Source organism: Trypanosoma theileri, assembly GCF_002087225.1.
Source record: "Trypanosoma theileri isolate Edinburgh chromosome Unknown TM35_Tth_10_V1, whole genome shotgun sequence".
NCBI lineage: Eukaryota > Euglenozoa > Kinetoplastea > Trypanosomatida > Trypanosomatidae > Trypanosoma > Trypanosoma theileri.
Genome location: NW_021639852.1, coordinates 412,235 through 440,058, shown reverse-complemented (window position 1 = coordinate 440,058; position 27,824 = coordinate 412,235). Strand labels below are relative to the sequence as shown.

The 27,824-nt window shown below is 40.6% G+C and overlaps 8 protein-coding genes across 8 annotated transcripts; all 8 read right to left on the bottom strand.

The window, feature by feature from the left end:
- Positions 1-1,015: 1,015 nt before the first annotated feature.
- On the bottom strand, positions 1,016-2,818 carry TM35_000102390 (uncharacterized protein; the record flags this gene model as incomplete). The annotated part of the gene is made up of 1 exon (XM_029024730.1): positions 1,016-2,818. The coding sequence occupies one exon, from the start codon at positions 2,816-2,818 to the stop codon at positions 1,016-1,018; it is 1,803 nt and encodes a 600-aa protein (XP_028884037.1).
- Positions 2,819-4,714: 1,896 nt separating this feature from the next.
- TM35_000102380 (uncharacterized protein) lies at positions 4,715-6,496 on the bottom strand (the record flags this gene model as incomplete). Its single annotated transcript, XM_029024729.1, has 1 exon — positions 4,715-6,496. The coding sequence occupies one exon, from the start codon at positions 6,494-6,496 to the stop codon at positions 4,715-4,717; it is 1,782 nt and encodes a 593-aa protein (XP_028884036.1).
- A 368-nt stretch (positions 6,497-6,864) lies between these two features.
- Positions 6,865-7,746, bottom strand: TM35_000102370 (uncharacterized protein; the record flags this gene model as incomplete). Its single annotated transcript, XM_029024728.1, has 1 exon — positions 6,865-7,746. One exon carries the CDS (start codon positions 7,744-7,746, stop codon positions 6,865-6,867), a length of 882 nt encoding a protein of 293 aa, XP_028884035.1.
- Positions 7,747-8,135: 389 nt separating this feature from the next.
- TM35_000102360 (uncharacterized protein) lies at positions 8,136-10,256 on the bottom strand (the record flags this gene model as incomplete). The annotated part of the gene is made up of 1 exon (XM_029024727.1): positions 8,136-10,256. One exon carries the CDS (start codon positions 10,254-10,256, stop codon positions 8,136-8,138), a length of 2,121 nt encoding a protein of 706 aa, XP_028884034.1.
- A 1,235-nt stretch (positions 10,257-11,491) lies between these two features.
- On the bottom strand, positions 11,492-13,960 carry TM35_000102350 (aminoglycoside phosphotransferase; the record flags this gene model as incomplete). Its single annotated transcript, XM_029024726.1, has 1 exon — positions 11,492-13,960. The coding sequence occupies one exon, from the start codon at positions 13,958-13,960 to the stop codon at positions 11,492-11,494; it is 2,469 nt and encodes an 822-aa protein (XP_028884033.1).
- A 601-nt stretch (positions 13,961-14,561) lies between these two features.
- On the bottom strand, positions 14,562-16,799 carry TM35_000102340 (uncharacterized protein; the record flags this gene model as incomplete). Its single annotated transcript, XM_029024725.1, has 1 exon — positions 14,562-16,799. One exon carries the CDS (start codon positions 16,797-16,799, stop codon positions 14,562-14,564), a length of 2,238 nt encoding a protein of 745 aa, XP_028884032.1.
- Positions 16,800-17,205: 406 nt separating this feature from the next.
- Positions 17,206-18,639, bottom strand: TM35_000102330 (uncharacterized protein; the record flags this gene model as incomplete). Its single annotated transcript, XM_029024724.1, has 1 exon — positions 17,206-18,639. One exon carries the CDS (start codon positions 18,637-18,639, stop codon positions 17,206-17,208), a length of 1,434 nt encoding a protein of 477 aa, XP_028884031.1.
- A 576-nt stretch (positions 18,640-19,215) lies between these two features.
- Positions 19,216-27,822, bottom strand: TM35_000102320 (uncharacterized protein; the record flags this gene model as incomplete). The annotated part of the gene is made up of 1 exon (XM_029024723.1): positions 19,216-27,822. A coding segment is annotated over one exon (8,607 nt), but the record flags the coding sequence as incomplete, so codon positions are not given.
- Between the last annotated feature and the right edge of the window lie 2 nt (positions 27,823-27,824).

The following is a 27,824-nucleotide window of genomic DNA, read 5'->3' as shown; positions in this document are numbered from 1 at the left end:
AACAACAACGAAACCAAAGCGTTGTGGTTCACTGACCGACGCGGGGACCGTAATACGGTCATTAAACCCGAGCACCATTTCTTTTTTATTTTTGCTTCAATAACTTTCTAGAGAGGAGGAAAATAAGGAAGAAAACAAAAAAAAGAAGAAAGGGAACGGAAAAAACTCCACCACAGGGAAGCATCCACATCACTGATTCCCACAAAAGAGGTTCAACCCATACAATCGCCGGTGAAGGCCTAACACCTCAAGAAGAAACTCAAACAAAACCAAAGAGAAAACACAAAGACAGTGAAACGTAACACACAAGCACATGACAGTGCAGATAAATAAAAAATGCATACCGCTCCCCACAGAAAATAGAAAAGAAAAAAAACACAAAAAACAGAAATGCTTCGAATTACTGTTCTACTAAAAAATATCTTACCATGGCAGCTCTTGCTTTCACCATGTACAGTAAAGAAAAAACACGCTGATTTCTACGTTTTCTTCTGTTTGGTGCCTTCGATCAATTTTGGCCATCCAGTCATAAGATTTTTTTTCGTTCTCGAGTACATACTTGTAATACCTTTAAAGTATGGCAACAGCCTGTATTTAGTGAAGTCAATCCTCCATATAATGCGGATATCGCTATCAATTTCCAGTTCATACCATCACCCGAAACACCCTATACAAATAAAAAAAGCTTGATAATAATATCTTCAGCATAATTTCCCATTTGGAAAAAAAGCTTATTGTATTTCAATATATAGTCAGTTATATCAATTCATCACTTTATTATTACAACACGTGATGATTTTACAATCGTTCTCAGCCATATTGAACATATATACATACAGACTTCGATATATGCTCCCATGGCAATTCATTTTCGACAAAATAAAAGCACTAAAATAAAAAAATAAATTTTTTTTCTCTACAAAAAAAGGTAATTACAACAATAAAGAGAAATAAAATCAGTAATAACATAAACAAATACAGTCAAAAAAAAAAAAAAAAACAATAACCATTATTTTTAATCGACACAAAGAGGAGTAACATCCATCATTTGCTCCCGAGGAACCTGCTCCCTTTCCTCACGTGTGGCTCGAACAAAGCGCATGTATGTGAAATACATAACTAGCGTTGCCGAAAAAGCCAACACTGAGAGGCAAGCCAATATAATGAATGATGTCTGGATGCATTTGCGCCCAAAACAACGGATGTTGCCATCTACATCGGTGAAGGAGTGCTTTGTCATCAATTCGCCAAACATAAAACGGTTACAGATCACAGCACCAATTAGATCAAAGAGGAAGATGCTGTTGTAATGCTTAGCCACATCAATGCTGTAAATCGTCCGTACAGTTAACACAAGTGCAGCTGCGTACGACCCAGTGGCCAATCCACCAAGAACCATTGGGAGAAGTAATACCTTAGTCGGTACAACGAGAAATAATATTGACGACAGACAAAGAAAGCAAGACGGTGCACAATAGGCGATGATAATTGGAATACGTTTTTCCAGTGGCCGGCTTGCATTCCATGCCTCAAAGAAACTCACACCAAGGCGACCCAGAGCACTGCCCACACTCAGTATCGCAACGTACAGACTGGGGAGTCGAATTTCAGTTGGGTCTTCAGAAATAGCAACGAAAATTTGCCGGGCATTAAAAGAAATGGTAAACAGACCCCCTGAATAAACAATAGCGTTAAAACAGAGGCACCAGAGTGGCACGTTGTGGAGGACGTTGTAGAAAAAGCCAGTGGGGTATTGCGGGAAGTTCTTATCATCATTGGAAACCAACTGTTCCTCTTGGGCACCTTCCTCCACACCCTTCCCCTGTTGCGCAGGGAAATTGCCTCCCTCGCTCTCATTACCCTCTTCAGCGGGCTCCACACTGCTTTGTCTCTCAGCCGTAGCTTTATCTTTCACGGCAGTCACTTTATCCAGCCACGGACATGGCACAATAGCAACACAAAGCGAGAAGTACAACACAATCATAATGATTGCTGGAGGGTTGCGCTGGGCAAAAGTGACATCATCTCCCATAAACACAAAAACAATGCTCTGAGTAGTAATAACAATAAGCAAACTTATCACAATCACAAAGATGTAGATAAAACGCCATCGTGGGGCCTTTGTCGTCAGGTAAAGGTGCTCCACGCGACGCGCCAGATCGTGCTCCTCCTCAGTGTAGTGCTTCAGCCGGTACCCAGTCATGTGGTATGGTGGTATCTGAATATACACAAAACAAACAACACCAATAACGAACACCATTCCCAGAAGAAAGTACATGTATGCGGAGTGATTACCAGAGAAGTATGTGTTGTATATTGTTGCAATCACAGCGCCCGCCAATCCTGTCATCGTCTTCGCCGCCGCCACAAGAAGGCCGCGGTCAACAGGAAACCAACTGAGGATCGACAGGATGGAGCCCATGTCAAACAAAGCCGAACCAATATTCATGATGGCATTTATTAAGGAGAGACTTGCCACGCTGTGCCCAATGGTATCCTGGAACGTCAATGCAAACAGTATAGTACCAACTGAGAAGGTAACAACAGCGATAACAAAAAGAGGCTTTGGACCAATGTAATCGTAAATGAAACCAAATGGCAATGTGAAATAGCCAAACACCAGACCAACAGTAGAGACTGTGGTGATGTCATTCTGCGAAAATCCGTATTCACTGTCCATCTTGTCCGATATCAGCGAGAACGCATAAAGGGCACCAGCTGCAAGAGAACAAAACATGCCAACAACAACGAAACCAAAGCGTTGTGGTTCACTGACCGACGCGGGGACCGTAATACGGTCATTAAACCCGAGCACCATTTCTTTTTTATTTTTTTTTTGCTTCAATAACTTTCTAAGGAGAAGGAGGAAAATAAGGAAGAAAACAAACAGAAAAAACATTAGATTATGCAATGAAAATAGCAGAGCACATCCCACATCCCTTGTGGGAGAACGATACCATTGACAACAGAGCAGAGTAGCTCCACCCCCCGCCCATCAATCACAACATGACACTGCCCACACAGAAACTCACACTGCGGTCTCACCACTGGTATCATTCTCCTCCACAGCCCTCACATCGTGCATGGCAGACTGTAGTGCCACATCCTCCTGCAGCCCTGCCGCCTCCAGCTCCAGCGCGGTTCTCTCCTCCGCAGAGAGGCGCTGAAAGGCAGTCCGCAGCCCAGCCGCACTCTCCAGGTGTTTGTACGACGTCGTCGCCTTCCGCCGTTGCAGCGCAAAAAGCTGCAGTGCCGTCACGCACAACCGCACACCACTACGCTGCATTGCCTCCTTTCTACTAAAAACTCACCATAAACGAACGCACAACACAAATACCTCCCCCAAAGCAAAAGAAAACAAAAAAAAAAGAAAAGAGAGAACGGAAAAAACTCCACCACAGGAAAACATCCACATCACTGATTCCCACAACAGTGGTCCAACCCATACAATCGCCGGTGAAGGGCTAACACCTCAATAAGAAACTCAAACAAAACCAAAGAGAAAACACAAGGACAGTGAAACGTAACACACAAGCACATGACAGTGTAAATAAATAAAAAATGCATACCGCTCCCCACAGAAAAATAGAAAAAAAAAAAAAACACAAAAAACAGAAATGCTTCGAATTACTGTTCTACTAAAAAATATCTTACCATGGCAGCTCTCCCTTTCACCATGTACAGTAAAGAAAAAACACACTGATTCCTACGTTTTCTTCTGTTTGGTGCCTCAGATCAATTTTGGCCATCCAGTCATAAGATTTTTTTTTCGTTCTCGAGTACATACTTGTAATACCTTTAAAGTATGGCAACAGCCTGTATTTAGTGAAGTCAATCCTCCATATAATGCGGATATCGCTATCAATTTTCGTTTATACCATCACCGGAAAGACCCCATACAAATAAAAACAATTTGATAATAATACATTCAGCATAATTCCACCTTTCCAAAACATGTGAAAAAAAAACGGTCAACGAATTGCGATATTACAACAAACGACCACGAATTAAGAAAGTCAAAATGAAAATAATAATACATCTAAACGTAACATTGAATACAATGAATTATCAGACATTTAATGAATTTTTACCAACAATTATGAAAAGAGTTTTTATCAATACACTTTCACTATATTTGCTTTATTTTCCAGAATATGCTTTCCTACTTTGGTCAAAAGTAAACAAATAAATAAACAAATAAACAAACAAATAATCTATGAAGTTCCAAATGATTCCAAAACACATACTTATCATGAAACGATAACACGCAATAAACAAAACATACCATCAATTCTCTATACCGCCGAAAGATTACCCGGCAGGACTTACGAAGTGGCAGATTCTAGAGTCCCTTCCTCTCCAGAACCCTCCGCGTGGAGGGGATAAGGGGGTGGGTGGGACGGAAAAGAAAAAACCAAAATCTTAAATCCTTTCTATTCGATTAAACCGAGTCTCTTTGACTACAACAACACCCAAAGGAGAAAAGGTAAACAAACCTCAAAACCAAATTATAGTAGACCAAAACCGGATACATATTCTTTTCACAAGCTCCTAATAAAAATAACAATTCCAAAAATATTAAAAGTATTACCGATTCTATTCATGTCTTGCAGAGAAAAAAAGGGAAGAAGAAAAAAACGAAAAAAGAAAAAAACAAAGTTGGGGGAGATAATAACAAAAAAAAAAAGAATTTCGTTTTAAAAATACCTCAAACCTACTCAACATTGGGAACAGAAGTTTTTTCCGATGTTTCACGAGATGCCTGCTCCCTTTCCTTACGTGTGGCTCGAACAAAGCGCATGTATGAGAAGTACATAACTAGCGTTGCCGAAAACGCCAACACTGAGAGGCAAGCCAATATAATGAATGATGTCTGGATGCACTTGCGCCCAAAACAACGGACGTTGCCATCTTCATCGGTGAAGGACTGCCTTGTCATCAATTCGCCAAACATAAAACGGTTAAAAATCACAGTACCAACAAGATCAAAGAGGGAAGTGCTGTTGAAATGCGTAGCCAGATCAATGCTGTAAATCGTCCGTATAGTCAACACTGCTGAAGCTGCGTACGTCCCATTGAGCACTCCACCAAAAAACATTGGAAGTAGTAATGCCTTAGTCGGTACAAAGAGAAATAGTATTGACGCCAGAAAGAGAAAGCAAGACGGTATACAAAAGGTGATGATAATTGGAATACGTTTTTCCAGTGGCCGGCTTGCATTCCATGCCTCAAAGAAACTCACACCAAAGCGACCCAGAGCACTGCCCACGCTCATCAGCGCAACGTACAGACTGGGGAGTCGAATTTCAGCTGGGTCTTCAGAAATAGCAACGAAAATCTGACGACTGTTAAAAGTAATTATGGTCAGACCACCTGCTAGGACGGTACAGTTGAAATAGATGCACCAGAGTGGAACGTTGTGGAGGAGGTTGTAGAAAAAGCCAGTGGGGTATTGCGGGAAGTTCTTATCATCATTGGTAACCAACTGTTCCTCTTGGGCACCTTCTTCCACACCCTTCAGATGTTGCTCAGGGAAATTGCCTCCCTCGCTCTTATTACCCTCTTCAGCGGGCTCCACACTGCTATCTTTCACGGACGTAGCTTTATCCAGCCACGGACATGGCACAATAGCAAGACAAAGTGAGAAGTACAACACAATCATAATGATTGCTGGAGGGTTGCGCTGTGCAAAAGTGACATCATCTCCCAAAAACACAAAAACAGTGCTCTGAGTAGTAATAACAATAAACAAACTTATCACAATCACATAGATGTAGATAAAACGCCATCGGGGGACCTTTGTCGTCAGGTACAGGTGCTCCACGCGACGCGCAATATCGTGCTCCTCCTCAGTGTAGTGCTTCAGCCGGTACCCAGTCATGTGGTATGGTGGTATCTGAATATACACAAAACAAACAGTCCCAATAACGAACACCATTCCCAGAAGAAAGTACATGTATGCTGAGTGATTACCAGAGAAGTATGTGTTGTATATTGTTGCAATCACAGCGCTCGCCAACCCTGTCATCGTCTTCGCCGCCGCCACAAAAAGGCCGCGGTCAACAGGAAACCAACTGAGGATCGACAGGACGGCGCCCACGTCAAACAGAGTTGTCCCCAGAGTCATGATGCCATTAATTGCGGAGAGACTTGCCACGTTGTGCCCAATTGTATCGTCGAACGTCAATGCAAACAGCAAACAACCAATTGAGCAGGTACCAAGAGCGATAGCGAGAATAGGCTTCGGACCAATGTAGTCGTAAATGAAACCAAATGGCAATGTGAAATAGCCAACCACCATACCAGTAGTAGAGACTGTGGTGATGTCATTCTGCGAAAATCCGTATTCACTGTCCATCTTGTCCGATATCAGCGAGAACGCATAAAGGGCACCAGATGCAAGAGAGGTAAACATGCAAACAACAACGAAACCAAAGCGTTGTGTTTCGCTGACCGACGCGGGGACCGTAATACGGTCATTAAACCCGAGCACCATTTCTTTTTTATTTTCTTTTTGCTTCAATAACTTTCTGGGGAGGAGGAGGAAAATAAGGAAGAAAACGAGAAAAAAGAAGAAAGAGAACGGAAAAACAACTCCACCACAGGAAAAACATACACATCACTGATTCCCACAAAAGAGGTTCAACCCATACAATCGCCGGTGAAGGACTAACACCTCAAGAAGAAACTCAAACAACACCAAAGAGAAAACACAAAGCCAGTGTAATCTAACCCAGAAACGCATGACAGTGTAAATAAATAAAAAATGCAGTTTTGTAAAAAAAAAAAAAAAAATTATTGTTGTTGTACACAGATCAAATATGTACAACTGTAGGATGCTTTAAAGTTGACAGTGAAACGTAGTTATTCAGATATTGTGAGGAAGGTATCATTTTCCGTTACGTGTGGTGTCCTTGTTAATGCTTGTTCGAGTAAGCGAGCCGGATGATTTGTCATAGCAACGTTTATAAGATGAAAAATGTCACCAAAGCAAAAAGTTATTGGTTTTACCCCTTGACGTATGCCAACACCACTGCGTATCGCTCTCTGTGTAGTAATCCACATGGTACTATTAATGCAACCGTGCAGAATTGCATTGGCTTTCAGTTGTGTCGCTACCGTGGGAGAATATTTCTGTCCGTAGAAATTAATAGGAGCATATCGACAGCATGTCATGGTGTTGAACATTTCTGGGCGTTTGGTTCCACAAACGTTGTAGTAAACTGCTCGCGGGCTAACTTCATCTCTGTATAAAGTCACACCATTCGCTTTTGTTAAGAATGATGGTTCAAATGGAACACCAAAAATGTGTTCTGCCTCTTCTATTGTGGCCCAATAACGGCTTTGTCCTTCTTTGCCTTGAGGTCCAAAACGGGTTACGACTTCTTCTGTGAAAGTGTGAGGAAATAACTCTCCGTTGGTATTTAGAGGATGTGTATCATTTCTTGTTTCATAACTTGTCGTGTTGGAATAAATTGTTGCAACATTCCCCAACATTTTCATTTGTAATTCCTTGTATGTGCAACTCAGTTGTGATAGATTATAGAAAAACCGTCGACCATTCGCTGCGTTAATGCCGACAGGAAGGTTACTGTTCGTGTCAGCCGGTTGCAGCTGCAGCCGGGCCACAAGCGTCTCAGGCACCCACACTTCTGTTAAATAATTACGCGCCATCGCATGTGTCCAGAGAATAGCCTCATTTTCTGGGGAAAAGTGGTGGCCAGATACACAAAGAGGTCGTCTCATACTCCAGTGGAAGAAGAATAGGATAAATAAAGAAACATATATTGTTACTATTTTTTTTTAAAAAAAAAAAAAAAACACCTTTTTTTTCTGATTTTCTCTTCCTTCTAAAAAGAGACCATAAGATAAAATGAGAAGGGTATTAAAAATGAAAAAAAAAAGGAATAACCAAGAATAAGTTCGTTAGAAAGGATCTGCAGAAAGAAAAATAAAATGGGAAAAATAAGGAAAAACAAATAACAGAAAAAAAAAAAACAAGAACTGCACTATTTTTATTTTTATTTTGTCTTACCGTAGGGTCGTAGAAAAGCCATACCATAGATAAAAGAAGGAATCTGCAGTAATACTGAAGAGATGAGAGAAAAATAAAAACTGATGAGTTTTGTTTAACCCTATCGAAAGTGAATTGCAAGGTACACATCCACAACAACAACAACCAGTGCTAACATGTGAATGAGAACCATACAAGCTAAAAAAAGTGGAGTGATTTGAATGGAGAAAATACATGGAAGTTGATCATGATCTTTTACCATTTTACTACATGCCCCAATAATGTCAGCACTACTATCAGTTAAATTTGGTTTCAGACGATGATATAAAGATGCAACATCAAGAAGGTAAAGGTGTCGCGCACGCTCAATTCCCGTTCTAACACATATATACATATATCGCAAAAGCATAACTCCCCATGAAATACAAAGTATTATGGCATAAGTATGTCCAACAGAGTAGTATCTACCATTTCGTGCATTCCCAGACGCTACCATATAAATAATATCTCCAATCGATACTATAAAACAACAAAAAACCAGTAGGAAATATATACTCATAGCAGAACTTCGTGCAGCATGATTTGAACATGTCGCTGCATAAAGTACAATAGAGCGTACCACATACCATCCAGTCACACCGTTAAAAACATCTCCAGTATTTAACGGTTCCTCAAAGTTAAACCGCTCATGTAATGACTCACTTGGATGCATTATACTTCTATCTTCAAGATAGGCAAGTCGCGTTAATACTCGCATCTGTTCTAATATCTGTCGTTGCATATCAATCATTTTTAATACATAGTAAGCCAAAGCAGCGGAAAATAATAGAACAGATGCAAAAACGAGAAGTTCTCCCGCTCTTTCGTATTTATCATTACCAAATAATGGATGTCCAAATCCTGCACGTGTAATAGGTCCTGCAAAACCCATAAGAATCCCAATAAAAACTGAAATACCTACCCATCGATACCGGTAGTGTCTATTAGTAACCATACTTCGTCCCTCATCATCCCAAGTATATATACAAACTTTTGTTTTAGTATCTACTATACCTGCAGCAAAAGCAGATAGACGTGGTGTCAAACGTCTATCTAGGCGCTCTAATGCATGTGCTACCCTCATGTAACTATTATAACCGGCACAAATACAGGCATGTGTTACCCAAAGAACACAAGGGATAGCCATTTCTGTAGTTGTTAGATGACCATTGCTCACATTACTCACATCTACTTTTGCAGCAACGATAGCAATGGCCGCAATATGACAGCACATTGCAACTGCTATGATATAAAGTGAGATAACAGGAGGGTCCAACTTACGTAAAAGAGGAGCACCACTAACCACAAACTCGCGTTCCATCTCCAAAGTAGCGCTTCGAATAGGGGAAAAAGGAAGCTGTGGAACTGAAAGAAATGGAAACAAAAAAAGGACACAATACTTCATAAAACGTTGAAATGAAAAAAATTCATTAGCTGCTGGTGCAGCAGATGCAAATATCGCCTGAGGCGAAGCTCCAGTAACAAGTATATTTCTTATTCCACCTTTCTCTTGATGCTGAGAATCCACCCGGACTGTCCGTTTACGCAAGGTACCGTAGGAAAAAGAGCCATTTGGTTCCGTGGGAAACAATGGTGGTGGTGTTCCACCTCCAAGCGTTGAACCTTGCGAAGGTGCCCGCGTTGGGACTGTACACGTACCGCGTTGTTCTTTTTCACTAAATTGCGGATCTTGCTTTTCTTCTTCTTCTTCTTCTTCATATATTTTATGAGAATTATAATAGTCTATCTCACTAAGCTGTACTAATGGTTCACAGGGAGTAGCGGTGGTGTTCACAGTGATTGCCTCTTTGTGTGCGTATTGAGTAAGATGTGTGAGTTGTTTTCCGAGGAGCTCCACCATTGGTGCGAGAAGATGCGCTGCGGTGTTTCTATTCGCTGGCTCTGCAACGTGTTGTTGTAGTGCGCCGTGTACCCATCTGCCGCGTGTGAGTGTGTTTCTGGTAAGATATATACCGTCGCCGTGTGCGCGTGCGTGTTGGAGTGTGCCTGTGAAGAGTACACCGCCGGGGAGGAGGACCGCCGCCGGGCCCTCCGCGACGCCAGCGACGAAGTTGCCGACGACGACGGCGCCGGACGCAAAAACACACGCGCCCCGCCCCGCCGGCGCCCCGGCCGCCACTCCGCCTTCGTAGACGGCGCCGTCGGGGTAGCGGAGGACCCCTGAGACCGGCTCCCCGGGCATCACTCAAGGGAAGAGAAGAGAAGAGAAAATAGAAATAGACCTTCTATATGCTAGATGATGATAATAATAAACTGGGAAACACCACAGAGACATACTTGGAGAGGCAGATGAAGAAAGAAAAAGTGAAAAAAAAAAAGGGAGAAAGAGAGAGGGAAAGAAATAAAATAAAGGTGTTGCATTACAAACAGATAAGTAGAGAAAGAAAGAAAGAAAGAAAAAAAGAAAAAAAGGAGACCCCTGAGTAAAAAGAAATTTATCCATTCACACTGTAGAGGGCGAGACTGGGGCAGATCTGAAAATAAAAGAAAAGAGAAAAAAAAAGCATCATTGATATCAGTGAAAACAAGAGAAGAACTATCAAAACATTGGTAAACTGCTTACGTTTTATTTTTCCTTTTTGCTTAACTGTAAGAGATTTTAAATATAATACATGTTAAAAAAAAAAAAAAGGGAAGAGAGGGGAAAAAAAATAATATATGCTTTGAAATACCCTTGTGCTAAAAATCTACAGTAAAGAGAAAAAAAAAGGTGGACGGGGGAAGGGAGTATGCGTTGCAGACAAAAATCACCGCTACCACCCATCTATAAAAAAGAGCCAATATAGAGAAAAGAATTTAATACAGTGAATGGCATAAACTTACGGTTAATTTATCAATCTTCACTCAGCACGTCTCTCATACCAAGAAACTAGAAAAAAAAAAAAACCGGCTGTGTGATTGGGAAAAAAGTGGTAAAAGGTGCCGCAAAACCGATGAAAATGTTCTTCTCACCCTTTACGTGGTTCCCCACAGAAAGGAAAAAAAAGAAAAAAAGAAAAAATGGCACACCACACAACACCCAGTAAGGAAAAAAAAAAAAAAAAACAGGATCACCATTACAAAAAAAAAAAAAATTGTTCACTACATAGACACTACCTCCAACAAGAATTATTTCACATATCTCTACACTGGAGTTGTAACTCTTGAAGTCTGATACCAGCATAACCACATCTATCCTATACGTATTAATTCTTCTTTTTTTTTTGCCTCTTATTTTGGTTATATGTTTACCTAGTTCATAAAATATCGTTTTAAACTCTTGTTCCTAATAATGTTTTCCGAAATTACAGTTGCGTTTTCTTTTTTTTTTTTTTTTACTCTCCTTTCCCACGTACTGTTTTAGACACATAATTATATCTGCAAACAAAAAGTAAGAAAAACCAAACCAATCACAACTACTTATATATAAAGAGTGTATTATAACTTTGAGCTGCAGTTTTGCTCTATGACAGCAAGACCCTGCTGTAAAATTTCCTCACTAAGGGACAATTTACGTACGTCTGCCATAGAAAGCTCTTCATGATGTCTATACACTTCAGCAAGGTGAGACAAGATAACGATAGCACATCGTAGACACATAGCAGAAAGGTATACATTAAAAATAGCCTCACGCTTTTTCCTTGTTATTTGTCTCATGTACCCACGAGCATTACAGTATCTATCCAAGATCCATCGTGGTGTTGGGAAAAGTCCTTTTACTTCAGAAGGCATTCCATAAACACCTCGTGGTGGACGAATTAATGCTATGAGAGCCAAACTTGCTACATCAATTAAGGGATCACCTGCGCTACATGCATTGAAGTTCATTACACCCAGTACCTGTGGTGGGTATTTATGTCTACCCTCCAGTGAACGATGAGAAAACACAAGATCCTGTATCTTATAGTCACCATGAATTAATACAAGATTATCGGGAAACGGAATAGTTCGCTCTTGCAGACGTGTTGAATCAAATCGCTCTAGAAGTGCTTCTGAAAGACGTTCAAGGGTTTTTGATCGAAAAGCAGAACTTCCATCAGGATTTGTTTTACAATTTGAAACAGTCTTGTACTCCACCATCCAATCTTTGATAGATTCAAGTAGTGGGTGAACGGGATTGTTATTGCCTCCACGTTGTCGTTCTGTTCGCTGCAAAAAAGGAAAACCTGATAATGGAACATTATGTAGCTCTGTCAATGCGTCCACTGCTCTTTTAAAAAAGACAAAAGGATTAAGTTCAACATTAACTACCTGTCGCCTCTTTGAGTATGGACGATAAATACGTGGTTGAATTAATTTTGAAACATTTGAAATGACTTCACCATCAATAAATCGACGTAATGAAAAACGATGTCCACATGTTTCATATGAACCACAATATAAGTAACATTTTGCAATTGGTAATTTTGATTTTTGACTTAAATATTGCATTACTTGATATTCCGTGCGTATATCAACCGTATCATATGGAGTAGGACCACGTGGTTGCACACGGAGAACGTAACTCCCCGTACGTAACGTAATACGATACGTTTTAAAGAAGCCTATACCTCTCATGGGTTCAAATAAAATGGGACCAGATGATGTTGCAAATCCTGGTTTACGTGCGAGTTGTAAATTACCTTTACGTACTGTTGGAACATCAATAGGGAATAAATGAGGTAGGTGTTGGGCAAGATAGAAGAGAATAGAATCCTTATCATCTTCATCCAGAAAAGCTTGATATTCAAAAGATCCACGTGGATCACAGGCTTCACATGGTGGAGGAGGTAAAACAAGAAGATTTGAATTGTAATCATTCATTTCTTCATTAATCCATGATGTAGGATTACCATTAGCATCACGTGGGGGTTTAAATAAAGGTGCTATTTCTTCTTCTACACCCTTCACTACACCTGCCCAGAAAGGATCAGTGGCACCCACAGTTTTAAGGGCATCTAATACATCTTCATAAACGTCATAGGCTCCATTTTCAATATAGTAAACTTTTTGAAAAGGATTATCAGGGAGATTACGAGCTGTTTCACAATTTTCCAATACACTATCAAATAGAAAAATATGCGGTTTGACATCAAACTTTAAGGATGCCTCTGAAGCCATACGAGTTTTCATTGCTTCATCAATTGCATAAAGAAATATATCCGGAAATGGTTTACGTTTATGAAATGTATAGCTTTGAACATAAGCGTCAAAAAGACCATTAATCACAAAGGATGACTTTCCGCTGTTTTTCCCATAAGAAAATGTACAAGTTGTGGGAAAATATGACCAATTGGTATTACCAACTGTATGTGAGAGTGTTCTTGTCATTTGTGTATATTGCCCTTCCACCTCCCATGTATTGGCCACAACCACAAGACGAATCTCCTGTTGACTCTTCATGCGTAAATAGTGGAGAAGATTAAGTACATTACGACGTGGTGATATCTTCTCAACGGTACATAATAATGCCTCTGGATCCACCAACTCACGTAGAAGTTCCTGAATCACTGGATCAGCAAGAAGTGGATATCGATCCCGAATGGCCAGAACACGTTTATAGTTTGTAATTTGCATTAACTCTAATTCCTCCTGATTTTTCTTGGAAAGTGCTGTTAACATAAATTCCATTTCAGCCTGAAACATGGGAACAAATTGCACGCGATTAATTTCTCCCAACTCCAATCGCTCATACGCACCTCTAACTCCCCGTGTTTGTTCTGAAAAGTGCCGCACAAGTGAGAAAAAGTTGGAATAGTGACGTGCCAACAATAACGGGGACTCACTACCAACGATGGACATTAAATGTACCGCCGCCCGTTCAAAGACACAGCGCATAACAGTTTCTGCAAGACGACGTGCTGCTGGATACGGTGCTGTGGAGAGAACACCAGCAACATCAAACATAAGAATAACTTCCGCTGGCATTTTTTTTTTTTTTTTTTTTTTTTTTTTGATTATATATTCTTTTTTTTTTTTTTTTTGGATATATATAAATATATATGTATATAGATTTCTTTTTTATGTTATTTGCTTAACTTTGATTTGCTTTGCTCTCTGGTCTTATTTGTTTTCTTTCTTTGGGTTAAGTAAGGTGATCACCGGTGACAGTTTACGCTTCTCTTTGAAATGTATGAAAAAAAAAATAATAAATAAATAAATAAATAAAAAAGATGACAGAAACACAGTATACATAACCACAAATAAAACAGACAAACATACACACAAAGAGAGAGAGAGAGAGAGAGAGAGATTTATGCATGTACGCAATGTGTATACACTCAAAGAAAAAGAAAAAAGGATACAACAAGAAAAGTCAAAAAGATAACACTGTATCAAGTCGAGAAGCAGAATAATAATAACAATAATAATAAAGAATAGATGGAATTATAACCGCTTCGAAAAACAAAAAAAAGAACTATTTTATTATTATTATTATTATTATTATTATTATTATTATTATTATTATTTCTTCTTCTTCTTCCATTTATCTTTTCTTTTCTTTTTTACTTTACTTTCTTCTTCTTCTTTACGTGAAGGTCGTCACGATACTCCCCGCATCCTGCCGTTCTTTAACACAGAGGCGTGCACTCTGCAAGAGTTCCAATAGCGGTTCATCATCTACGGCAAAGTTCAACGCGATATCCCAACCAACTGCATTAACATCCATTATAAGTTCATCCACGTTAATAAGATCATTCGACATAATATTCAACAATCGCACCAAAAAACAAACAGAATCAAAGTCTAAAGTAGAGGCAGAGAAAGAAGAATTCTTCAAAGTAACTGTTGGAACTTCATGATTGGGCCTGCAACGAGATCGAAGCTGCAATAAGGCTTGTGCACATGATAAAGAAGGTTTTGTCGTTCCGTTAAAGTGACGTTCACAGGCGTCACGCCATAATGAGATTGGTATACTTCCACTATACTCTCCAGATATCAAATGCTCCTCCCATGTTATTTCCCCACTATTATTATTAGTAGTAGTATTAGTAGTATTAGTGGAACTATAACTAATATGTGTGTAGTAGTTTGATAACTCCTCTGTTCGTAATGTGTACAATAACTGGTGCATGATAAGACCATGAAGACGTTTCCACTCCCGATAAACTGAGGGAGAAGAGGACTCAGGTGGTGTGATATCGCACATTGAATAAAACAAACGACATAATGTCGTTCTGTCATTACACATCAAAAGTTGAAGACGTGAAAGTAAAAGAAGAATACGTAAAAAACGATCATCAGCGTTATTATCATCCTTCAAGAAGAAACTATCACCTAATAACTCACAGACAAAGTTAATGGTATCACAAGTACTAAGATCATAATTTGGTGTATGTGAAAGTAAGAGAAGAAGTTTATCTGCACTATCAACGGCTTTAATTCGTGTGTTGAAGGTAGCATACTTCGTCAGCTGCAGTAAATATAAACAAGCACGAGTTGAATAGATTGCATCATCCGCCGCTGTGACTGGATCTCTCACACCACTTGGTGGGCCACACGCATCTAATACAATAGCCCGTGGTTTATCACTCTCATTTACTTCATCTGTATTAACAACAACACTTTGAGTGGTTTTCCCTAGTAGTGCAAGTCTAATTGATTGAGAAGCCGGTGGTGCCACAACTCCTTTAACGGATGTAAAGATTCCTTCTACTACCTTCTTTGTAAGCAATGCCACACGCTGTAGGTGTTTCTCATTATTATTATTATTATTATTATTATTATTATTATTATTATTATTATTATTATTATTTTTCAAAGGGTCATAACGAATCATACAATGAAGAAGAACTTGTAAATGTTGTGGATCAAGTAATTCTGTTTGAAAATTTGATGCATCATTTGTTATCATTCGTTCTATCAATGCATTCATTATCTCTTGATAGACATTCTCCTGAAGATATGAAATATCATCTTTTCTTAACAACAACTTTGTTTTCTCACCTTCTAGTTTACTGCTATGCCGTGTAAAAGGATGAGTTATGACATCAAATAGTTCTATCCAACTCTCCAAAACTATTGACTCCTTTAATGGAGTATCTATACGCTTCCTTGCATCTATCAATAATTTCTCAAGTGCAGAACGCATTTTAAGAATAGCATCTATAAGTTGTTCTTCACCATTTTGTTCTCCTGTCAACACTTCAAGTAATTGTTGTGCTCCTTGTAGCAAAAAAAACCATGAATATAAAAGGGCATCAAACGTCATAGTTTCATCTACAACAGCTACTTGAACGCGATCAAAGACAAGTAATAAAACTTCACGGTACTCTTTTTGAAATTTTTCAAGTTTTCTAAGAGAATAACCGGCATGCCGTGGAGCTGTTAAAAGTGTATTAAGTTCATTTAATCGCTCTAGTAATCCCTGAAGTGGTGGAGGTGCAGCAGTAGCAGAATCTTTTTCTGAATAAAAGTAATCTGCATCTGATGAGTAGTCTACATGTTCATCTTCGTTATCCTTCTTTTCATTGATTCTAATAGCTTCAGCCTGTCTCTCCTCCAGTGCCTTTAATCGTTCTATTATACTCAGCTTCTTCTTTGCCTTCACCTTCTCCTCAAGAGGTCGACTCCAACTACACGGATCATACGTAAAGTGTTGATGAGGTCTAAAAATGTGTTTTTCTGACCAAATGAATCCATTCTGACGATCCTGAATCTCTTCATCTCTTGTGCGATCGGGACTTGGCGTGCGCCTCCACAGACGTACGGGAATCACAACAGCCGTCCGTATCAACAGAGACGACTCACTACAGATGCGTCTCATTACCAAAAAAAAAAATAAAAAAACAGACACAATATATATATATATATTCCTCTTACTCACCCCCACTCACTCCCTTTACAGAAAAACAAAAAAAGAAATAGAAAAAGAAAAAAAAAATAAATATATATTTTTCTTTTAAGCAAGAGCAAAAAAAAGAACAAAAAAATAATCAGAATCATGGCATACGAAAAACAAAAACTCAATCTCTAAAAACGAAAATGTCATATTTCACCATAGTACAACTTAAACTACTCATACAGAAAAAAATAACAACTGATACGATATTAGAAAGAGAGAGAGAGAGAGAGAGAGAGAGGAAAAAAAAAAAAAAAAAGAGAGAGAGAGAGAGGTAGTACTCTTCTGAGTGATGTAAAACTATGGCGAGATGAAAAAATAAATAAATAATTTAAACATGCTCAAGGCTACGCCATTCATCCAGTAGTTCTTTCATTTTTTGTTCAAACTCATTAATGAGTTGTGATCCGTTATCGTTATCAGTCGAACTCGTCATTGTATTGGATACTGGTTTGGAATTATATAGAGATGGAGAAGAAACATCATACACGGGAACTTCCTCTTGGTACAAATTGAAATCTTCTTCAGCTGGTGACATTTGGTTAATATTTTGAAGTTGGACAATATCTTGTAATGGAGAGTGACTGTTAAATCGGTGTTGAGAACCTTCAAAAATTTCTACACTTTTTTTACTAATACGAGGGTTAAAAGTACACTCTTGCTGCTCCTTTTCTAAAAGTAATTTTCCCACTTCCTGCATTTTTTGTCTACGTCGTTCCAAACACTTCGCCTCACGCAATAGAAAATCCCCCATATTTATTTTGGACTTTTTTTTAGGCGTTATTACTGGTGGTGATATAACATTTTGTTTCTTTTCTTCTTTAGTTTTACGCTTAATTGCCATCTTGCGTGAACGTTCATTGATATAAGGTGAAAAAGAATGTTGCTCATGTGCCTCTTCTAGTAACGCCTTATGTTTATCACGTTGTTCTAATGCCTTAAGATATAAAGTCTCTGCTGCCTCAGCGGCACTGCGATTATTTTGTCCATCTTTTGCTATATTACCAGTTCTGTATAAAGAGTGAGGTTTAAAGTAAGGCTTTCCTGTAGAATTATCTATAAGTTCTTCCCGTCGATACTTACTGATCAGTTCATTTAATCGTTGTCGACGTTTTTCATCATCAGAATAGAGGCGTTCCACAACATCTGCATCTGGTCCTGTTGAGCGGCAGGCGTTAAGATTAATGTTTGGTCGAAACATATGCGCAGGTATAGACGGACGATTAGGTGAAGACCGCAAGACATACCGCGCAAAATGCTCCTCCCAACCTCGTATTGGTCCCTCATATCCTGCTTTCATTGTCATCCTGCGGGAAGATTCGTTAATAGTAGGAGGCTGTAAACGACTTAATTCTGCCAACTCCGCCGCTTCACGTAATTGCTGCACCCGTTCTCCACATTCTTCTAACCATTTTTGTTGACGTTCATTAAAATCATTCGTCCATACAACATTACCCCTTTCAGTGGGGGAAGGGTGTTGTTGCTGTTGTTGTTGTATTTGCTCTTGCTGCTGTCCAAACAATGAACGAGTCAAACGATCTGCCATTGCCTTTTCACACATTTCCAACCGCCTCATTTCCCGTCGCAAACCCTCTTCGTAAAGACGATCCCATGGGGAGAGTTTTTGTTGTGACTCTTCCTCCTTTTTATCATTCATGAATTCTTGTTCATGTTGTTCTTCTTCTTCCTGAGGTTCTTGTGTTCCGGCTACAACTTCTTCCAGTTGATGCGTGTGTGCACCACCGTGATCATCAACTGATTCCATGATTTAGATATATATATATCTGCTTTCTTTTTTTTTTTTAAAAAAAAAAAAAAAAAAAAAAAAAATTGAACCCGTTGTATATTTGCAAAGAAAGAAAGAAAAAAAGAAAAGAGATTTTTTTTATTTTTAAAAAGATGATTCACCTCAACCAACATAAAAATAGGAAAAAAAAAAAATTCTGTACTCTCCTTTTTTTTTTTTCTTTCAGAGAGCCAAAAACACAAAAAAAATTCCTTTTAAAGAATAATAACAAAAGGGGAAAAACACTGACAAGAGTGGGGTTTGAACCCACGCCTCCGGAGAGATGACGACCTGAACGTCACGTCTTAGACCACTCGACCATCTTGCCTCTGGTGGGTCGTGGTGGGGAGTATCGATTGCTGAAGAAATACAAATTTATCACCTCCCAGTCAATTCCGTGTACTACGAAAAAAAAATAGGAGACATGATAAAAATAAAATCAAATCAAGAAAAAAAAAAAGATACACTCGAGAGGGGTGTATAGATAGAGAGACAGATAGATAGAGACATAGAGAAAAAAAAAAAAAGTAATTGTTAAGTAAATATTCCCCTTTATTACATATTCGTTACTTCTTTTTCATAAAGGTGGTTCAAAAGGGCTTCCATTTTATCGCACAGTTTCACATGAATAATATACGGCAACATTTTCTCTGATATACCAAGCCAATTAAGAATGACATCGATATTAACTGCAACGTCACCCCCAAAACGTAAATGAGGTGAAAATTTTACGTTTTTTAATGCTTTTAGGCGTCTCTCATCTACGGGTTTTGTCTCGACATCTTGCTTGACTGTTTTACTTTCATTATCATCAGCAGTAGCGACTTTTTCTCTTTCATTAGGCCATAAATGATCAACTTCACCAAAATGTTGAAAAACCTCGGCATTACTTTTTGCAGTAAAGGAGCGGGCGAGCTGAATCATTTCTTGAAAATCTTGGAAACGTGGGTTCCCAGTCCAAGGGTGTGCCTGATCCAAACTCAGCACAAACCCCACCTCACTTTCTCCTATCTTTTGTCTAGAGTAAAATTCAAACTTATTGGGCCCGCGGAAACCTAGAATAAGTACCTTAACGGAACCAGGTCGGAAAAGCTCTACATTTTCCGCATCAAGTACTAGCATCTTTTTTATCACACTTCTACCTTCACTTGGACACTCCGCAAAGGAAAGTGTTGCCCGGGGAAAACTTGCTACGAGACTACTTAAGGTATTCATACCTTTTGGGGCATTTCCCAACAATAAAGTCGTCTGTTCAACTTTTATTTCGATTTGACCACATGGAATGCGTGTAAGGGGATTCCCCATAAAAAGAATACACATATTGCTCTTGCTGTTATCAATTTCTTTGGATACAGTACTCACATTAGCTTTCCTGTCGCCATCACTCAAAGCATTAGCAGCACCAGCAGTTTCAGGAGAGTCTGAGAGAAGATTTGCACTCTTGTCCACTCCAGTGGAATTGCGGTGATCCAGAACCCACTCAACACCGCGAACAACGTCTTTCATCTTCTCTGTTAACGAAGTTTTTATTCCCTGTACACCACTATCAATAAGTTTTTCCGCTGTCACCTTCTGTTGGGCTGCGACAATCTCGCTAAAAATCCTAATGGTGCTGAGAAATGCCGGGACGGTGCTTGGAGTTATCAATACATTACCTCTTCTTAGAAACATTTCTGCATGGACTGTGGCACTGTCCTCCTCTCCAACACCATCCATAGCATTTCCAGAGAACTCCCCAACATGACACTCAAACACATCCTTGAGCTGCCTCTCCTTAAACATTATATGCAATTTTTGTGTACACATTGCCTGACGGAATGTTCGTCCTCCAGGTGAGCGCGTTAACACTTTCACACCATCCGCATTTTCTATTAAAAATCCTTTTAGAAAGCCATTTTCAAGGCTTGCTGCGCCAGAAAGAACACCTTCGGAGCGTAACATGAAGGATCTCACAGCCAAGTCAAAACATACCTTGCGGCAAGCGTGATTAGCGGTTTTTGTGGACTGTAACGCAAAGTTAATACCACCAAGTGATGCTTGCTGAGCGTTGCCCGAACCAAGATCAATACGTACCTTGCTGTGCGAAGCTGTAAGTACAACCATAAGCGTCTCCTCTACAATAATCTTCTGTAATGAAGCCATACGTCGCTGTATAACAGGGTTTTTACTCACATTTTCTTTAATTATATGAGCTCCGCGGGCGAACATTTGACGAATGCTGTGAAGCGACGCGTACAAGGTTCTGTGCCAAAGTTCCTGAACAATAAAGAGTTGTGACAAGTGTGTTGCGCGCAGTGTAATACTCAACTCCGTACCACCTGAACCACCCGGCGGAATGTATATAGATAAATTCATCAACGACCATGTTTTGCGATGGCGACTACGACGACGAAGTGCAGCGCACATCTCCAATTCCGGGAGATCCATTTCAAATGATTTCACCTCTAACTTCGCCTGACACTCCACCCGCAAACGACGTACGCAGAGAAAGAATGACACCACTGGAGGAGTAGCTGCTGGTACGTCGCCAAACCATAATGAGTGTTTTCCTAATACCCGTTTCACAAAGAAATCAAGACTTCCACCACGTTCCTCTAAAAACAGTGAGAGGCCAACTGTTGAGACAGGTTCTGTTGTCAACACAAGACGAAATCCAGTTAGGCGTATATGAATACTCATAAAACTGCTTTTCTTAGTGTCAACTTTCTTAATTGGTGCCAACTTTGAACGGCCTAGCATGCTTGGCGAAAAGACCCGACTCTGTCGTTGTCGTTGAAGTCGTCGTAAAGCACTAACATTGCTTGAGGTTGCACGAATTTGAATCATTCCAGCAGCAAAGGCACGTGGTAACGGTAACGCCACATCAGCAATAGGTGAATGCAAAGAAAGTATACTATTGGTGATATCATTCTCCCATTCTTTCACAATAGCGAGGATCTTACCAGCCCGTTCACTCTTATCACGATCATATACTGTCATCCATTCTTCAATCTCTTGCGCAAGTGAGACTATTGAAGGACCAATCTCTATAGTCCTTGCCCGCATTTCCACAAGAATGATTGTTTGCTCCTCATCACTCATACTACCACCAAATGTTACTACGACCCGCGCGGTAATGTCAGGAATTGGTATTGTAAGAAGTGCCGCCATGGGACTTCCTTTTTGTGATACACCAGCAGCAGTACCAGCAGGGGTAGAAGGAAAGACATTCCCATTTTTATCCGAAACAAAAGAGAACCTCACACGTCTCCGATTTAAGCGTGCGTTTTTACTCGTTAAAGGATCTCCTATTTGCGAAGATACAGGGGCCCCAGTAGTAGAATCCTTTTGGACAGAGTAAATGATCACTTCACCACGATCAAGTCGTGCCGTTACGTCAAAGGAGTATAATAATGGGGTCTTTTTATCTATCGATTGCGGTTCTTCTAATAAAGCCACTGGGTCAACATAAAAATCCGACTCTACACTTGCTCCTCTTACGGTTGCTGACGATACTGTGGTGGTGATAGTGCCATCACTCGTCGCGTTAGCTGCTGCACGTTGTTGGGAAAAAGGAGGGAATGCTTTTAATGGTATTTCCTGAATAAGCTGGCTAAGAATACTCACAACACGTGTTGAAAGACTGACCCTAGGAGCACTCATTTCTGCAATGGCACCTATCTTCACCTCATTCCCTTGCTTAGTAATATGAAGCGGAATATCAATAGAGTTCAAATATAACTTTGACAAAGAGTAACGATACTCCTCACGGTCGGAGCTGGTGAGGATACCGAGGCCTCCAAGTATATGTGTTGTACCAAGCAATTCTCTTGCTGAAGAGTCCAAATTAATAGGTGAGCCATCACTAAAGTACAAGTTCGCATCATCCAGCACAAAGTGAGCTGTATATTTTAACTTTGTGCTGGAAGGTTCATCTATTTCTCTAAGAAATACAGCGGAATTGTTTTTAAGTGTAGGTGGAATCACAGGCACGCATCGTTGCGTCTTAAGAAGTCCACATATAAATGTAATTTTTTCCACCTTCATCTTTAATGCCATAGTGGGAATAAATTTCTTGCGGTTCAGCACAGGATCACCACGTCCATTCACATATACGTCTGGTAATTCTTCCAAAATGCTGCGATATGCGGCATCCCCGAAGGGCATAACGACGAGAAAATTTGACACTGTTGCAACAAACTTGTTGTCAGAGGTAGCATTTAAAAGATCTTCCTCCATAGAATCACGAACTGTAGTATCGCCAGGTGAGGATAACGAAGAGCGTCGCTGAAATGTCGAGCCGCTCTTAGGCATCATCTGTGCAGTAAGATTTCTGAGACGCTCAATATTCAACCTTTTTGACTTTCTCTTAACAGCCTCCATCTGTTTACGCACTCGCACAAGTCGTCGGTACGCCGCTGACTTCGTTAGTTGTCTATGGAACAAACGACCCTCTTGCTGTGCCGCAAACCTAATTTTTTCCACAAGGTCTTTGGTCTCATCAATGGATCGTTGTAACAGTGAGATTAACCCGATTCGAGCAATAATAAGTGGTGAAGTGACTGATATGTTCCATCGTGTGGCAGTACTCCCAAGTTTATTTAACTCACGTAAATCCACAGGTGATACCGGTGAGTTAGCGAGGAGGTCCTCTAGTGCTGCGCGTAGCTCATTTATATCACTCATACGCCTTGAAAGGGAAAATGAGGCTTCAAAAAGACCCCAAATAAAACCGCTCAGTGGACGAACTGCTTGTGGTAATTCACTAGTTTGTGCAAAGGCGGGACGGTGAACAAACAGTGCTGCCTTTGTACTAGGCACGGAGGATTCGCTACGAGTGTGCATTGCAGCCTGACGCAACGCAGCTTGTAGTTGATCATAATCATCACGATCTACAAGTGCAACTTGTGCATTAGAGACATTTGCCACTATATCCGTTTTTAGCTGCTTACCACAAGAGACCTTATCCGTCATCACGCTAAGTCTACGTATGGAAAAGCGTAGGTTCGTCATGGATGTAAGGTACGACATTCGAAGTCCTGCAAGAAGAAACAAAAAGTGACTTCTCTTCGCCAAAGGAACATTTGACTGTATTTGTTTTGGTATCTGAAACTTTGTAGGACCTCTGTTTTCTTCTTCTTCTACACTAATTGGATTTAATAATGCCTCACGTACCGCTACAAGTCTCTCCATAATTAACAACACATGAGTAATAATAATTGGTGACACATGAAATTCAACACTCTGCATCAAACACGTACCTGTCTGTCTAACCTCATCTTTGGCGTAGATAATATAAACACTTGGCAACTCAACAGCATGGTGTCCCATTGAAGAACTTTTGGAAGTCAGTGTGAAGGGATGAAAATGTGTCTTGAGTGCTAAACGCTGATCGGAAGAGGCATTTAAAAAGGCTGAAACAAGAGGAATATACAGTTCCAAAGTAATACCCTGGGGCAAATCATTTTTCACACGAACATCATGTATCTGCATTGCACAAAACCATGCGTGCATTCTTTTCGCTGAATTTTCTGACAAGGAGAAATAACCCTCATGAGTAGATGTTGCTCGAGCATCTCGCATCGCTTGTAAAATCTTTCTCGCATCCATCCAACCTTGCAACCATTCATGCAGTTGCGGCCGTACTGTCTCAGTAGCCTGGGGACGATATGGTGATGATACCGTAATTTTTCCAACATCTATTTGAAGATTTATTTGCTCTCCTTCACGGCCCACCTTAAAATCTTTCTCTGAATAATCTTTGGAGTCTCGATCGCCACTGAAACAAACGTTTTGGCTCGCTTTGTGTATTCCCAGAGCCATATTCTTGACAACTGCAATAAAGACACTTGACTCTTCTTGACTTCGAAGTGTATTCAAAGTGGTGCTTTCACTACTAGTGGTAGTACCTGGCACAATCACATCGGCAACATACTGAAGGAATATTGTCTCTGCGAAGAAAACAGCGCTACTCTTTAAATGAAGTTGTGGTGTAACAGAGGGAGGAGCGGCGCAACGGCTCTTAGGAGCACGTTCTCGTGCCCTTTTTGCCAATTGGCGTAACTTTTCCCGAATTTTTTCAGAAATCGCTGCAGTAAGAACATGTGTCTGAACACACTCTCGTGAACTCACATGTTCCGTGCGAGACTCACCACATCCAGTTATCTTTGACCCTTTAAACTGCATGAAATTTAACTCTGAATATAGCATCGATACATCCAGCTGATGTAAAGTGAAGCTTCCCACAAATACAACTCCAATTCCACCACCAGATGCATTCATTTCAGAAAGATTTAGAAGCTCATGTACAGCGGTTGGGAAACCCTGTAGCGAGCTCCTCCTCCTATTACTTGGGGGTAGTACACCTAATGACTTCTCTTTCGCTGCACCAAATATATGAAGTAAAGACGGATAACACTTTATTAGTAAAGAGTCCACCTCCCCAATAAAGTTAACCTGTGCGTCTCGCCGTTGTTTTCGATGTCGCTCTGGTGGTAATACGGGGCGGTTGACATCTTCAGCTGAGAATGCACCCCATAATGCAGAGGGTCTTGAAGCAAATGGGGATTTTCTGTTGTCTGCAATATGTATCCCACCCTCACCTTTACCCTTCATTGGTACCTTTGCAAGAAACTTGGCGGAAGGACGCTTTATTTCAATAAAACTCGGACGATCGGTGGAAACCTGCAGGTATTTGCCCTCACGAGTAACGTCAAAAAGTTCGATCCGCACACAGTTGATGGAAGCTACACCTTGTAGGATTAGATTGGCCTCTATACCATAGTCTGTTGATAAAAAAGGGTATTCTGACTGTTGTGAGAGTCTTGGAAACACAAAATCACGCATGCTATTCCCGCGTTGATGGAAAATATTGATTGATTCTTGCAAATCAGAATAAGAAATGCCCTCTTGGTTCTGTGAGTGGCGCATTTTTTGTAGCTGCTCAAACAATGCCTTCATTGACCGTACGTAGTGAAAAAAATCACATGTAATATGGAAAGCCATGGTGTCTACAGTTATGTGACAACTGCCATTCTGCATGCCTTGCGAAGTGGTACGTCTTCCTCGTCCACAGAATGAGGTGAGATATGCTACAGCAAGAGTGTCTTTTTCATCATCATACACAACTCCTGGAATTTTTATGTGTAGATTTCCATGCCGAATTCCAGGCTCATACTCCACCTGTGTAATAATAGCCAGAGAAGAGAGTGTGACAGAAGCAGAAATGACAGTTTTCTCAACATTCATAGCAGCGTGTGCTGGAGGAACAGTTCGTTGCATGACAAACTGAAATGATCGAACGCCAAGCATTGTTGTATAGACTCCATTACAAGTTGTGTTGGGTGCCATATTTTCGGGTGGTACAGGGAGTTCTGTAAGTACTTTGACCTCAATACACGGAAGAATAACACTAATAATTCGAACTGCCGATAACCATCGTTTTTGATGAACACGATTTTTGCTTAGATCCTTCTTATGAATACCCCGCCGCTTTCCATGCTGCATTTGTTGTGTAAATCCCCCGGTGCGATCAGCCTCACTGGTTCCAACAACACTAACATCGCCGGAAGGTGTGGCGGGTGGTCGTTGGTAGTGTCGCACTAGTGCGAGAAACCTCATCTCGGCATCAAAACATATTTTTCGTACAAACTGTGGTGTTACCAGTGCGATCAATGGTGATACAGCCTCTACATGTAAATGCTTTGATGTGGATCCCTCCTGTGACCGCTTACTATTATCTGTGCGACGAAGCGCCCATATATCCGCCTCTTCATCGTCCCCATCGTCATGGTTATTGATATTTATGCCGCTCCTTTGAACAAACTTAGTTTCATCTTGCGCCATGCGGAACTGCGGTGACTGGTGGGGTTCCATAGCGGCAAAAAAAACCGTCGAGGGAATCGCTGCGTTAAAGTACGTCCGATCACGGGGACCTCGAACTCCAGAGAGTGACGGTTTATTGTATTTGAGCCATACATTCTCATCACCTCCAAGCGAGTGTAGAAAGAATGGACGTAGGAACGATGAAAATGATTCAGATGGACGCATCACAAGACTATCATCTTCAGCCCCAACTGATGCCTTAGACACGGGTTCAGAATCTATGGCTGGAGCCGCAAATGCATCATTTCCAATATAGCAGCTCTCATTACTCGCATTATCAAGATTCTCTGGAGTCTCCTCTTCCTCCTCTTCTTCTTCTTCTTCCATGTCTAGTCCAGTGGCACTCAAATCAGTTGCAGAAACACAAGTTAAAAATCTATGAGTGGTGTTATTATTAATACCTGTAGCAGATAGTAAGGGGTTCTGAGTAGGTGAATCTGACAAACTACAAGAGTCTTTCTTCTCCAATTTATTATCACGCTGATGCAGCAACAATATGTTTTGCTCAAATTTTTCTACTTCTCGAGGGGCATCCTTGTCTTGTGAATGATGTATCTGCGGTGACGATGACAACGGTGATATCTCACGCACCTGCTCTTGCTGCTCTCTCTCTTCATGGCGTAAATTTTGTTCATCTGAACTGCTAGAAGTCAAAGGTTTCCTTGTCTGTGGCGCCGTTTGTGGTTCAGACATATAACCTCTTCGAACAGGAGACTCCGGTGCATGTTGGAATTCCGAAGAGAATCCCCGTTGCAAGTCATTCATTTCCACAAATTGACGTTGTTTCTCAAGATGTGCCTCAAGACCACCATCAAATGGATACGCGGTGTATTGCCTTACCCGAAGTGATGTTTCAATGCAGAATACTTCCGAAAAGTCATCACTACTCTTACCAAACTCATTTGAATCCTGTCGGCAAAACCCACGAAGAGCAATAGAACGCACAGCAAGACTCTGTCGGGAGTTGGAATTGGTATCATTCAGTGTTGATGCAGCAAATTGTACACCGTGGGGTAATTGCAACTCCAAGTAACTATCTGGCCCTATTCGTACACACCCAGACCCACGACTAACGGAGGCAAGCGTAGTAACAACGGCGTAGTCCTTCCCCTTATCACTCGCCGCAGCAAAAGACTCTAGATACTCATGGAAGCGTGTCGCCACCGCCTCAGGCACCAATTCAGAGAAGGGTGTTTGTACAACTGCCCCATCAAGTGCAAGATATCGCTGTAGAGCTTCACGTACATCAGCAGCGACAGCAGCAGTAGATCTTCTCTCCACAATCCCCGGTGAATAAATAT